The sequence below is a fragment of the Epinephelus lanceolatus genome, chromosome 3, assembly GCF_041903045.1.
Source record: "Epinephelus lanceolatus isolate andai-2023 chromosome 3, ASM4190304v1, whole genome shotgun sequence".
NCBI lineage: Eukaryota > Metazoa > Chordata > Actinopteri > Perciformes > Serranidae > Epinephelus > Epinephelus lanceolatus.
The window spans coordinates 44,997,232-45,012,304 of record NC_135736.1 but is presented as its reverse complement, the minus strand read 5'-3'; the positions used below and the strand labels follow the sequence as shown (position 1 = coordinate 45,012,304).

General features: G+C 42.0%; 1 protein-coding gene across 1 annotated transcript in view; it reads left to right on the top strand.

Moving 5' to 3' along the window:
• The first annotated feature begins 4,691 nt into the window (after positions 1-4,691).
• Positions 4,692-15,073, top strand: part of LOC144462552 (sialoadhesin-like) — a 34,601-nt gene continuing 24,219 nt past the window's right edge. The window contains exons 1-5 of the mRNA XM_078166618.1: positions 4,692-4,729; positions 4,821-4,894; positions 5,891-6,244; positions 6,377-6,586; positions 14,454-14,714. Of these exons, the coding sequence (XP_078022744.1) occupies positions 4,840-4,894; positions 5,891-6,244; positions 6,377-6,586; positions 14,454-14,714 (880 nt within the window). The 5' untranslated portion in view covers positions 4,692-4,729; positions 4,821-4,839. The remainder of the gene's footprint in view (positions 4,730-4,820; positions 4,895-5,890; positions 6,245-6,376; positions 6,587-14,453; positions 14,715-15,073) is intronic.

The window sequence follows — 15,073 nt, the reverse complement described above, 5'->3', positions numbered from 1 at the left end:
CAGCACCCAGACATAAATCAACAATTAAATCTTGGTATTTTTATTCGGGTGTAATAAAATTTTAAAATTGTAAATTGTAATAAAGCATTAAAAGTCCAACTTCTTTCAAACAGTGGTGTTTGGGTGAGACGCTGATTTAGTTGCAGTTATACAGCCGTCCAGTAGGGGACGAAAAACAAGGGGTCTAGAATTGCGGGTCTGAATCTGCAGTCTCCGGGTCTGCAGAGACATACTGTTGTGTAGAACACACATTTCCAGCTCTAGCTGTATTTCCACCCTACTGCCACTAGATGTCAATAAAGAGCTACATGTTACTGATAGCAAATCAACTCTGATATCCTGTCAGGTACATTCCTCTCTTGTTAGGGCCAGGACACAACTGTAATCCTAGGTATTCTACTTCTTTCTTTTTCTGAGGAAATCATACTTCCCATGGGTGAAAACTCACCAAACTTTACACAAAGGTCCAGTCTCATGCCAGATATCCTCAGCTGTAAACTCAAGCCAATAGTCCTGATGGTGGCGCTACAGCAAGCGTCTAAAGTTCAAAACTTTGGAAATTCATAACAAATCAACCACACGTGCTACAACTTCACAACTTTCATCAAACTGTAGCCCCAATACTGAAGAAAATTTTGTACATTTAAACCTATTAAAAATTATGAAGTTCATCACTCTGTTTTTTTTCAAAAACTGTAAAACTTCTTAAACCTATCTCCTCTCATAATTTTTGCTCAATTGACACCAGACTTGCTACAGAGAATCTTCAGACTGTCCTACACAAACTATGTTTCTCAGATTTTTGATTTATCAAAAATTGAGCCTACAGTGCATCAAAATGTTTGACTGTAAACGGTACTGTAAACATATACATGTAAATTCTTGCTAAATAAATCTTCAATGTTCATGAAAACAAATGACAAAATTCTAGAGTCATGGTAGATGATGTGTGGCAAATTTCTGAATTTTATCTCAAAAACTGAATTTTTGACAGCATTTTGAATTTTGCTCTAATGTGAACAATTGGAGTCAATGTAAAAATGGCAATTTTAAACATCAGTTTTTCACTTATGGAGCAAATCAATCATTGTTACAAACAAATTACCAACATCTCCATGCTGTCTAGATGCAATATGTGTATTTTCAGATTTTTGTTTCAATAACTAAATTTTTTACAGTGGTTTGAAATCTGCTTTTCCATGCGTGGACGGCTGCTAAACCTGCACGTCTGGCTTAGTCAGTTTGTGAAGCTACACATGAATTGTCACTGACTAATTAGCTCAGTGAGATAGAAATTGATTCTTAGTCTCAGAGGTTGTGAGTTCAAGCCTCAGCTGATGCAAAAGGCAGATTGTGTTGCTAAATTCCTAAATGTCTTCCAGTTCTTCTGCTTGTTGCTCAGAATTGCGCAGCAGCTATAATTGAACATTATATTTTTGGCCCTATTTTAAAGGTCCAGTGTGTAGAATTTAGGGACATGTATTGGCAGAAATTTAATATAATATAATTTCTTTGGTGTATAATCGCCTGAAAATAAGAATCATTGTGTTTTTGTTGACTTAGAGTAAGCTGTTTATATCTACATAGGGAGCAGGTCCTCATCCACGGAGTCCGCCATGTTGCAGTGCCATGTTTCTACAGTCGCCCAGAACCAACAAACCAAACACATTTTTGCATTTTCACTCAGGCCACCATAGTAAGCAGCCCCTCCGTGACAACTTGTGTCAGAAAAACACAACTTAAGCCTGCTTTATTCAGTGTTTTAAACAGTTTAAATGACTGAGTCTGTGTGTTTTGGAGGGTAACAGACGTCTGCGGATAATTTAGCTCCCAGTAAAAACCTCCTAAACATTTGGCTCTTAGGTTATCAGAGAAAAAAGGTGAGCACACACTAGCAGGAGCTGGGCTGGTGGCCTGTCTGTGGCGAGTCAAACAGCATTGGAGAAACACTGATTTTAATATGAAACTGTTTCATTCAGGGTTTTAATTGCCTGCATTGTTTGTTGTGGAGAGGAGGAGACCTCTGCTGATAATTGAAAACTGAAGGAATTCTAACCAGGAGAAGTTTCAGCTGGTTGCAATCTGCAGTCCTCACTGCTAGATGCCACTAAACCATCCTAAATGTTACACGCCAGACCTTTAAATAATTTAACGATCACCTCCTGGTTCTCTAGTCAGTCACATATCTATTAAAGATGCCTCTATGCTAATAACTGGGTTGAAATGTTCACTGCATTACCATCACACCTCATGACCAATTGTCAGTTGTATGTCATCTGTACATATTACTGTACCTGTTTGCATTCTGCATTTGATTACTTTTGTTTTCTATATTAGATATTATTAGTCGAGAATAAAAGATTTTCTCCCTTGCCCCTCTGACTTCTGTTTGGTCTGATGGGTCAGTGTTTGGAAACACTCTTCGCAATGAGACAAAACCGTTGTAGAACATTGCAACAAAAAGTTGCAGCGGTGTGAGCTGCCCGGTCTGAGCTCGACTCAAGTAGGACGCTGGCGTCACCTGCGACTCAGCTGGTCAAATTGCCTGCGGCTTGTCCTTTCTTAACGCGCACTGCAAGTGTCGAGTGATGCCTCAAACTAAGTGTCACGTGTTTTTTTTTTTTTTGTCATACTGAACTGATTGCTAAAAAAAGTGACAGGACTAAAAATTTGCTTTTCTCTTTTTGAACAGTTTTGTGTCAGTGGGGTGTTTACAGTGATCAGGTTTGGCACCAACAGGCCATTACCCTACTTTTCTCCCTCTTATTTTAAGTTTATAGTTGAAAATAATTGAGCTTGTCTACGTTACTTTTCATCCAAATATCCAAATCATATTCACAGTGTGATCCACCTTGTTTTGTTAACTGATTGTTAACACTTCTGGGCCCTATTTCAGAAAGCAGGATTAGTGAAAACACTTGAGTATGTTGAACCTGAGATGAGGGAGACTCTGAGTTTTACGTTTCACAAAGCCAGTTCAGCGTAACTCTGAGTCAGTTACTATGGCAACATACTCTGTGAAGCAAACCTGCTGAGTAGCTGAGGCTGATCACTCGCTGAGCGTGTAGCAGGAAGGAGAAACATGGCGAGTCCTTTTCTGAATAAAGTCGTGGACGTTGACACACTATTCAGGGGCTGTTGCATCAGGAGATGATGATCAGAGCCCATGTCTTATCGTTCCTGGGGGAGTGTCTTTATGAAAGATACAGTTTCACCTCACACTCTATCATTTATCTTAACAATCTGTTCCACCCAGAAATATCAAATATTACACACTAGTCCATACCCATTGAGTACAGCATACCATACCATGACTTAGTCATACCAAAAATTAGAAAAAAAACCTAACATTGGTCCACAGGGGGAGCCATAGTGATTGGACGCATTTTAGCCATGTTTAAGCATTTTTCTGTTGTTATAGCGCCACCCAGTTGCCAATTAGAGTTAAATTTCTCCAGTCACCTTGAGGCGTCCTGTTCTACATATCTACCAAGTTTAGTAAAAATCCATATGGCGGTTAGGTCTAGATAAGAAATTAGCTCTCTAGCGCCCCCATTTTGTTTGATGGGGTCAATAATGGAGGGGTCCCCTCAGATTATGTGTGCTCATATGCCTACAAAGTTGCGTGGTGATGGGTGAAACCCTTGAGATGTTATACACCTTTATGTGATGAGCCACGCCCTCCGCAATATTCATTGCCTTATAGAAGCTCAGTTTTAGTAAGTTTTCCAACTTTTGCCAAGAGGGAACTTTAGATATTGGTCCCTAGATTATGTTCACCCAGTTTCATGCAGATGGCTCAAACTTCCTAGGAAGAGATCCATTTGAAGTGTTTTTCAAAAAATTCAAAATGGCGGAAAATCTATATAACTGGAAGTTATGGGTTCTTGAGGCAAATGTGTTCCTCATGAGGAGAGGCATCTCTGTGCAAAGTTTCATGTCTCTACGACATACGGGGCATGAGATATACCCATTCAAAGTTTGCAATTTCAATGGGTTGCCATAGCGCCCCCCTTTGGCAAATTGATGTAATATTCCTACATTCGCATCCTCCCATGACCCTCTACCACTGTGCCAAATTTCACATGGATTGACCAAGTCAGTGAGGAGAAAAACATGGAACACACAGACAGACAGAGTTTTCATCATTATATAGTAAGATCGTGGATTTGCCTTATCATCAGAGCAAATTTTATGCTTTGCCATTCGATTCTTCGGCAGCAGCAGGCTTCATCACTCTGAGTGCTCCCTCCACTGTCTGCTTTAAAGGGTCAGTTCACCCAAATTAAAAAACAACAGATGTTTCTCTTTTACCTCCAGTGGTATCTAGACATGCAGGTAGGTTTTTGAAATTATTTTGTCTGGGTGTTTTTTCAAATATTAAGTGACTTTCTTGTGCTTTTAACCCAATTTAAATGTAGGACTCACACAGTTTATGTTCCGTCACTACACCTGCAGACTGTGTGAGATCATTTTGTGCGCATAGAGGTGAACTGTCTGTTTTGCTCTATCCATTTCTCTTCTCTGGTGTCGGTGGGATGCTGGCAGCAAAACAGGTTTGATACAATAATCCTCGAGTTCATTGTGGTGTCAGTAATGACTGGCATTGACTCATTATGCATTATCATGCAAAGAGGAAGGAAATGTAGACGTTTAACATCCTGATATCTAACTTCTGCTCACTGTCAACAGAGGAGAGGCATCTTTGAAGACAACGCCCTTCTTCACTGTGAGTAGAAACAGTTTATTGATGTAACTGATGCTGTTTACCTGCTGTGTGCATTATTTTATCTACTGACAGGTTTTATTGTCTCACACAGAGAGACGAGAGGAGCAGCTATGAGTCTAACTGCAGCAGCCAGAGGATTTGTCGTCTTCCTCCTCTCTGTGTCAGGTACTGTAGATCTACAGTTACATTCATCACATTAAAAGAGGGGAATCTGGGAAAATGTGGGACTGAAGGTCACATGTGGAAATAAGTAGATCAGAGTTGTGTGAAAGGAAAGCTTCCCAGAAACATGACAAATATTACTTTTGTGTACAAGTGTGGAAACAGCCCATACATTAATTGTTTTTATTTTATGTAGTCTTATGTAGACTTTAATTTTACAAAACTTATAGACATTTACACCATAAATCAGTGCAGAAAAGGCACAGGAAATTCTTTGATGCACTCCAAATCCCCTGTTGAAATGAAACCTATACGTCCCTGATTACATTAAAAGAGGGGAATCTGGGAAAACATGGGACATGTGAAAGGAGGCTGATGTTTAAATAAGTAGATCAGAGTTGTGTGAAAAAATTTCCCAGAGTGTTTTGCAGAACGGATCACAGAGTGAGCAAAGAGGAAACGCAAGAGAAGCATCAACTTTCTCAGAGCACGCCCAATACATAAGTGATCTTATAGGCTGTGGTGAGCACAGGGCCCGTAAGAGTGCTTGAAAGGTCCCATATACAGAGCTGTGCAGCCGTAAGGTCACTACTCATGTTACATAGGCTGTGAAAATTACACAAGCCCCGCTTCCACCCAATATCAACTATTCTTCTGTTCGCAGTGTATATGTAAATTTTTTTTTTTTTTTTTTTTTTGACAAGTAAGATGCTCTTTTAAGGCATGTTGACTTTTTTTTAATATGAATTTAACAAACCAAAAATATTCAGAAATCACCATTTATAGCTCACATTTCAGGACTTGTTTGATGGATCCAAGATGAGACACTTTTTATGACAATAACTGCAGATAATTGGTCTGATAATTGCGAATTTTAAAGCTATTAAAGCTTACCTTTTCCCCAAATTAATAACACTGGTAGCATGATCCACCTTGTGTTGTTACCTGATTGTTAACGTATTCATTTTGATTTGATTCCTGATGTGCTCTGTGTTACAGTGATATGTGTTACCGGTCAGTATGACTGGGGAGTGACTTACACTTCTACTCAGATCTGTGCCTTGAAAGGATCAACAATTGAAATACGCTGCAGATACACATACCCATCCACAATAAATGGCCTTATTACCATAATTTACGACAAATTATGGTTTACTAAAGGGACTGATGAAGATCTGAGATATGACCAAAAGTACTGGGGTCGTGTGCAGTATCACTGTGATGAGATCAGGAATGACTGCACTCTGAGAATCACAGACCTGAGAGAGAGCGACTCAGCTGAGTACATTTTTAGGCTTTCAGCACCATCTTTGGGGTATACTGGTGAACCTGGAGTCACTTTGTCTGTCACAGGTAACATTTTCATCTGAATATTTATTTATGTAGTTCCAGGTGTTCAGCATGTTGTATCTGTGTGTATTTATGTTGTGTATGTTGGCAGTTCATGCTTAAATGAAGACCTCTGTTCCTCTTTCACACATTCAGATCTCCAGGTGCAGATGGATGGTTCAGATGACTTGGTAAAAATAACGTGCAACAGCAGGTGCAGGCCAGCTCGTCAGCCCTCCTTCGTTTGGTACAAGAATGGACAGAAAGTTCAAGAAAATGCACTGTATTACTATCCAGACATTCATCCTGCAGACAGCTTTTACTGTGCTGTAAAAGGACATGAGGATCTTCCCTCTCCTTCAGTGTGTGAGTTTACTTCCACGGCTATAACACAAGCCATTCTCATTCCCAGGCTGTCAGATAATGATGCCTTGTCACGCTCCTCGATGTGTGATACCGATGCACAGGGCACCCTTTAGCGTCTCTAGCTGAAACATGCAACCTGTGGTTACTGTTGTGGAACACTCTGGGTTATGTTTAGACAACAAAACCATTGGGTTAGGTTTGGAAAAGAGATCATGTTTCGGGTTTGAATAAGTATGTTTCTCACCTAAAGTAATATGAGGTAAATATGTAATGTGTGTGATGTCAGTGCAAGTTAGGTTAAGTCAAAACTATGGGATGTAGGCTCGTAAGTTACTTCACGAAAAGTTAACACTGACTTTTGATTTCACACACAACACAAACTCCAGTCTCGTAGGTGAAAGTCTTGTTTTGTTTGACCCATCCACTAACTCAGTGGTATTTGGTGGTTGAATGTACAGTATTGGATAAAAACCAAATCACTGTAGGGCTGGGTATCGGTACTCAATACCTTTAACGACCAAAGTATCCCAGTATTAAGTGGTATCAAAACTTCTCCAGTCAAACAATAACAGCATTCAATCCTTTTTGCACTGCGGATCTGATCCTAGACCATCCTGACTCCCCGCTGGATCTGTGGCCATCTCCAGAGCTGCTGGCTTCCTGGTGAATGGTCAGTTTAATGTACTCTAGTATAGCATGAGCTAAAAGTGGCTAACAACCAACACTGAGCCATTAAAGGGATAGTGCACCCAAAAATGAAAATTCAGCCATTATCTACTCACCCTCATGCCAAGGGAGGCTCAGGTGAAGTTTTAGAGTCCTCACATCACTTGCGGAGATCCGAGGGGAGAGGAGGTAGCAACACAACTCCACCTAATGGAGGCTTACGGCGACCCAGATTAAAACGTCCAAAAACACATAATTGAAACCACAAAATATGTCTAAACTACTGCTTAAATGTCATTTAAACTCTGTTTTTAGCCTCATTGTAGCCTGTAGCTGTAACTGCCTCTCTGTACACTGAGCTGATGTGTGTGCGCTTGCACGAGACCGTGAGACATGGGCACCGCCTTCATGTGTGTTCACGTGCTTTCGCTGGTCTTGCGCGCAGTTTAAATGACATTTTTCCAAACACCTTTTTCTGTTGGGGCTTCAGGACACTTGGATCACTACGGCCGAGCAGTATGGAGATATTTTGTGGTTTCAATTCTGTGTTCTTGGACGTTTGAATCTGGGTCACCGTCAGCCATTAGGTGTGCAGTTGTGCTGCTACCCACTCCCCCCTCGGATCTCTGCAAGTGATGTGAGGACTCTAAAACTTCACCAGAGCCTCCCTCGGCATGAGGGTGAGTAGATAATGGCTGAATTTTCATTTTTGGGTGCACTATCCCTTTAAGGATCCTCACACCAACATCGAAATGGCTAGACTCTGTTGTTAAACCTGTTAATAATTGTCCGGTATTGTTAGATATGTGTTGCTAACAGTTAGCCCTGTCACTGTGTGTTTGCGGGCGGACTCTCTGTCCCCAGCACAGAGCTCTGACTCCCAGAGCAGCTGCCACAAACCTATACAGTCTGCAGTGTGATTATGTCAGGTGTGGTGTACCACATGGTGATGTCGGGTGTGGTGTACCACATGTTAATGTCGGATGTGGTTCATCACATCCGACATCACCACACCACAGACTGCATAGGTATTGACTGTTGGCAGTTCAGCGTGCTGAGAAGGCACCAAAATTCTCAGAAGTACAGTACAGGCCAAAGGTTTGGACACACCTTCTCATTCAATGCGTTTTCTTTATTTTCATGACTGTTTACATTGTAGATTCTCACTGAAGGCATCAAAACTATGAATGAACACATGTGGAGTTATGTACTTAACAAAAAAAGGTGAAATAACTGAAAACATGTTTTATATTCTAGTTTCTTCAAAATAGCCACCCTTTGCTCTGATTACTGCTTTGCACACTCTTGGCATTCTCTCCATGAGCTTCAAGAGGTAGTCACCTGAAATGGTTTCCACTTCACAGGTGTGCCTTATCAGGGTTAATTAGTGGAATTTCTTGCTTTATCAATGGGGTTGGGACCATCAGTTGTGTTGTGCAGAAGTCAGGTTAATACACAGCCAACAGCCCTATTGGACAACTGTTAAAATTCATATTATGGCAAGAACCAATCAGCTAACTAAAGAAAAACGAGTGGCCATCATTACTTTAAGAAATGAAGGTCAGTCAGTCCGGAAAATTGCAAAAACTTTAAATGTGTCCCCAAGTGGAGTCGCAAAAACCATCAAGCGCTACAACCAAACTGGCACACATGAGGACCGACCCAGGAAAGGAAGACCAAGAGTCACCTCTGCTTCTGAGGATAAGTTCATCCGAGTCACCAGCCTCAGAAATGGCAAGTTAACAGCAGCTCAGATCAGAGACCAGATGAATGCCACACAGAGTTCTAGCAGCAGACCCATCTCTAGAACAACTGTTAAGAGGAGACTGCGCCAATCAGGCCTTCATGGTCAAATAGCTGCTAGGAAACCACTGCTAAGGAGAGGCAACAAGCAGAAGAGATTTGTTTGGGCCAAGAAACACAAGGAATGGACATTAGACCAGTGGAAATCTGTGCTTTGGTCTGATGAGTCCAAATTTGAGATCTTTGGTTCCAACCGCCGTGTCTTTGTGAGACGCAGAAAAGGTGAACGGATGGATTCCACATGCCTGGTTCCCACTGTGAAGCATGGAGGAGGAGGTGTGATGGTGTGGGGGTGTTTTCCTGGTGACACTGTTGGGGATTTATTCAAAATTGAAGGCACACTGAACCAGCATGGCTACCACAGCATCCTGCAGCGACATGCCATCCCATCCGGTTTGCGTTTAGTTGGACGATCATTTATTTTTCAACAGGACAATGACCCCAAACACACCTCCAGGCTGTGTAAGGGCTATTTGACCAAGAAGGAGAGTGATGGAGTGCTGCGGCAGATGACCTGGCCTCCACAGTCACCGGACCTGAACCCAGTCGAGATGGTTTGGGGTGAGCTGGACCGCAGAGTGAAGGCAAAGGGGCCAACAAGTGCTAAACACCTCTGGGAACTCTTTCAAGACTGTTGGAAAACCATTTCAGGTGACTACCTCTTGAAGCTCATGGAGAGAATGCCAAGAGTGTGCAAAGCAGTAATCAGAGCAAAGGGTGGCTATTTTGAAGAAACTAGAATATAAAACATGTTTTCAGTTATTTCACCTTTTTTTGTTAAGTACATAACTCCACATGTGTTCATTCATAGTTTTGATGCCTTCAGTGAGAATCTACAATGTAAACAGTCATGAAAATAAAGAAAACGCATTGAATGAGAAGGTGTGTCCAAACTTTTGGCCTGTACTGTATGTCTACACTGTACGCCACTCCATTCACATTATGGGTATTGAATGAACTACTCTGTTGGTATCAGTATGACTTCAAGGGTACTGATATTGGTACTGTTATTGTAAGTTTTTAAACAACACTCAGCCCTACTGTTCCATGAGATTGTAGATATGTCGTGTAATTATCTCCCCAGACTGGTGAAAATATGTTCCTCTGTCTTTAGCTGACACTTTTCTTAGTGGATTTGTTTTTCAGCAATCTTGACCCTTACTGCAATTCCAGATGCAAAGTGCCTATTGAGTCCAGGTTTTAAATCTTGTATTTTAATTCTGGTGTATTGTGGAAATTCTTCTCAGTTTGCAGTGTCGCAGGTGGAGTGGTTACTGTGGTGAAATGAAGGGATCAGGGAACACAGAGTGATGCTTCAATCAGGCGCTTCTTCATTGGCAGGCCTGGCAGATTGGCATGCACACAGCACTACAGAAGGGTCTCACTAACAAGGGACTGTTCACTACTTTTATAGTATAGCAGAGTGCTTTCAACAGACAGGTCCTACATTACATCAGCTTTTGCACTTCCTCATGTATCTTTTGGTCGTGTCTTCACATTAACAGCTCAGCCTCAAATAAGGAAATTAAATCAGCACATGGAGTAATACCTTTCTTATCAAGTCTTACAAACATCCTCTTTTGCAAACCGCTATAAGACAGTTCCAGTGAAGACACTACATGCACACGAACACAAACCATTACTCAATATGTGACAGCTGTTACATAATATTTTCTTTGGTATAATTCTCATTTTCCTTGCGAAGCAAACATCTTGTGGTGCAGTTCACTGCTCAGTCATTTTAACTATGATCTCCTTCATCATTCACTCCTTCATCAATATTTTCTACACCATCCACAAAAACATGAGTGACCAGAAGCCAGACGGCAGTAAAAGAATTATCACCTAGGTTACTAGTATTTAAGTAATATCACTGTTGCAGGGTGAATATAATTTAGCATTAAAATATTATTAAAAATCAATAAATATACATACTTTAGCTTCTCAGTGTTAAAGGAAAAATAAAGTTTAATATTTAGGACGTGTACATTTCTCCTTCTAATTCAAAACATGAGAGAGGACTTAAAGTTTACTAAGTTGGTGCCACATAGCATCTAGCAACTTGCTAACGAACACAAACAAATGTGCTAATACTGCTCTACTAGGCTGACCAAACGTCCTCTCTTGTCCGGACACGTCCACTTTTCACGTCCTGTCCGGGGGATGTTTATAAATTGATGATAATGTCCGGTTTTCCTTTCCAAACCCGACAGTCATTCTGTTTTGTTATGTCTGAAACCGAACCGAGCCTGACATTATTTTATTACTAAAGCACTGAGTTTGTGTCATACAGTTGTTATGGTTACAGGCTATTTAACAGGCCGGGCGTGCACCGTGGGTGCTCCGCGGAGAGGGAGACCTCCGTGTTTGAGACGGGAGTGGGCGGCGGGAGGTCCAGCAAGGGGAGAGGGAGAAATATAACAAAATAAGATAAAATAGGAAAAACCTGTCTCCCTCTTTTATTTTATTTTCAGCGTTTAATCAAGGCGGAGGCGGGCGGCAAAGAGGTAGAAACAAACAGCCAATGTGTGTGTGTTATGTTATAATAAATAAATAATAATAATACATTTTATTTATATAGCGCTTTTACAGCTCTCAAAGAAAAGAAGTACATACACAAAAAAGGGGGGGGGGGTACATGAGAAACAGAGAACGAAAAGCTAATGATTAAAGGTTAAAAGCGGATTTGAAAAGGTGGGTTTTGAGGAGTGATTTGAAGGTGGATGGATCTGGACTGTTACGGATGTGTATAGGGAGGGTGTTCCAGAGGGAGGGGGCTGCTATGGAGAAGGCTCTGTCACCCCAGGTTTGGTGTTTGGTCCTGTGTGGAGGTGAGAGGAGGTTTTTGTCAGATGATCGAAGGTTGCGGGAGGGAGTGTGGTGGTGGAGCGTGTCCGTGAGGTAGGAGGGGGCCTGGCAGTGGAGGGCTTTGTGGGTGAGGAGGAGGATCTTAAAGTTGATTCTGTACGGGGGGATGATGAGCCCTAGAGGATGCTATTGCAGTAGTCGAGTCTTGAGGTGATGAAAGCATGGATGAGAGTTTCAGCAGCAGGGAAGGAGAGTAATGGACGGAGACGGGCAATGTTTCTAAGGTGAAAGAAGGCAGTTTGGGCGAGGCGGCTGATGTGATGTTCAAATGTGAGGTTATTGTCGAAGGTGATACCAAGGTTGCGGATGAATGGGGAGGGAGAGAGGGTGGTGTTGTCGATGCTGAGGGTGAAGTTTTGTGTTGATGTAGAGAGGGATTTTGGGCCGATGACTATTATTTCAGATTTGTCACAGTTCAGTTTGAGCTTGCAGCCATGATTGGAGTTCAGTCAGACAGTTGGTGAAGGTCGAGCGGGTGGCCGGGGTGATGGATTTTGTGGAGATGTAGATTTGGATGTCGTCAGCGTAGCAGTGGAAATGGAGACCATGACGACGAATGATAGAACCAAGGGGGAGTAAGTAGATGATGAAGAGGAAAGGACCAAGCACCGAGCCCTGAGGGACACCTTGAAGCAGGGGGACGGTGGAGGAGGTGCAGTTGTTGACATGGATGACCTGATGTCTGTCGGTGAGGTATGATTTGAGCCAGGAGAGAGCAGAGCCAGTGATGTTGAGGGAAGTTTGTAGGCGGGACAGCAGAGTGGTGTGGTTGATGGTGTCAAAGGCAGCAGTGAGGTCAAGGAGGATGAGTATGCTGAGGTGGCCAGAGTCGGCAGAGAGGAGGAGGTTGTTAGTGATTTTGAGGAGAGCGGTTTTGGTGCTGTTTTGAGGGCGGAATCCGGATTGAAATGGTTCATATAGTTCATGAGAGCGGAGGTGGGTCTTGATTTGTGAGGCCACAACATGTTCCAGAATTTTTGACAGAAAGGGGAGGTTCGAGATGGGACGGAAATTTGAGATGACATCAGGGTCCAGGCCGGGTTTTTTGAGGAGCCAGAGGTGAGGGAGGAGTTAATGATGGTAGTGATGAGTGGGGAGATTGTTGGGAGGCAGACTTTGATGATGGAGGATGGTATGGGGTCCAGGTGTTGTCACATAAATAACAGTGCCCAAGCAAAAAACAGGACAGACAATAGGATTTTATTTATTTATACACTACATTTTCACTGAAAGCTGACCGACTCCGACCCGAGCCCGAATACAATTTATACATTTTTGACCGAACCCGGCCCGACCCGTCCGGTAGACCTACCGTCGGGACCTGTCGGGCTCGGATCGGGTAGCCACACTCTAGTGTGTGTATGTGTCCCCTATCTATAGGGGCCTATCTGAATTTCTGTCTTTGAGAGATATTATTTTGTAATATAACTGAATTTTCTATCTATACATATAAACTTTAAAAATATTAAAATTATAAGGCATCTTTGAGTAAACTGCGAGTATCATTTAAGTAGGCTATCTCGTGGCCGGGCCGAGTGTCCTCTTTTTTGAAGATCAAAATATGGTCACCCTATACAACACTGTTTGATCCTCAGAGTGTAACAAGCATGAGCTATGTACTAATTAGTCGGGTTACATTATTCATTTATATTTTGATCTTCATCTAGTGATTCAACGCATGCAGCGGTAGGGAGAGGGAAAAGAAGAGAGAGAGGACAGAGAGGCAGAGGATCGGTAGGAGCTAGGTGTGGAGGAAGAGGAGGAGGAGAGCTAATTTAGGCAGGAAAGTTTTTTACCTGTCGAGAGGAAAGTAGGCAACTTCAGCATCCCTTTAAAACCTTTCTCCTTCAGCAGCTATTTCCACCTGGGTAAGGCCACCCCGATGTTGACTCTCGTTTTTTAATTCGCCGGCCACGTTGCCTTTTTGATTCCCATTTGCGCTTTCTTGGCGATGAGGATTCCGTCTCCCGTGATGCTGCAAATGCACAATCCTGCATTATGCTCAAAGTGTGGGACTTTGTTATGCTGCAGTAGTGCCGGCTGTCCCAGTAGTGCACACTGTCCCTTTAATGAAGCTCAAGCTTCCTGGATAAGTAGCTCAAACAATTTCACAAAGGGATCTTTTAATCAATGTGAAATGGTTTATAATTAATCAGAAGAACAAGAAGGACAATAAGCTCAAACTAAAAATATTTGGAGAAAACATTCTCTTCCACAGCTGTAAAAAACACAGACCGGCATCTTTTCACTGTTCTTAAAAGTAAATTAGGGACAAAATGAATGAGCTGCAGTCTGACGTTTAAAATGAAGAAATGTTTTAAAGGACATAAACATTGTTCTTACTCCACTGCTTCAGGGACAAACTGTCAGACTTGTATCCAAGGTAACTCCATGTAGTTTCTAATACAGGAGGAAATAAAGCCCACCACTAACTTTGTGTTAGTCTGAACTATGATCTATTACAGAATGTTCCACTGTGAAAATTCATCTTGGAATTAAATGCTAAATGTGCTCATGTTTTCTCCTCCAGCTGCCCCGAGTGTTCCCTCTGTGTCAGTGCGTCCGTCTGGTGACATAATGGAGGGCAGTTCAGTGACTCTGACCTGTCGCAGTGATGCTAACCCAGCAGCTAAACATACCTGGCACAAGAAGAATGGAAACCCCAGACCTCTCAGTGAGAAACCACGGCTTGTCTTCAGGTCCATCCAGTCCTCTGACTCTGGACAGTATCAATGTACAGCTGAGAACAAGCTGATGAGGACATTTACTGTTCTCTCTATAGATGTGAAATGTAAGTAAAGTGCTTACTTTAAAAAACATCACGCAACTAATGATACATTATAAAGCTTAATTATCCAGTCCAGTGTTTTGCTCATCATGTGCTTTCATGAGCTCAGCTTGTTTCACATTCACAGCCTGCAGCCGCAGTTTACTGGGCAACAGTAGATGATGAAAAGGCAGTTTTATTCACAGTTGGCTCCCAGACCTGCATGACTTTTCAGAGGATTCAAATTATCAGTAAAACAGAAAACTACCACAGTAGTTTTTCTTTGTCAAATATGGTTTGAAGTGAACAAAATTGTTTCCTGGATTTTGTTACATTGAAAAAAGTTTGCTGCCTAACGATGTGCTTTCGTTGACGGCCCACTG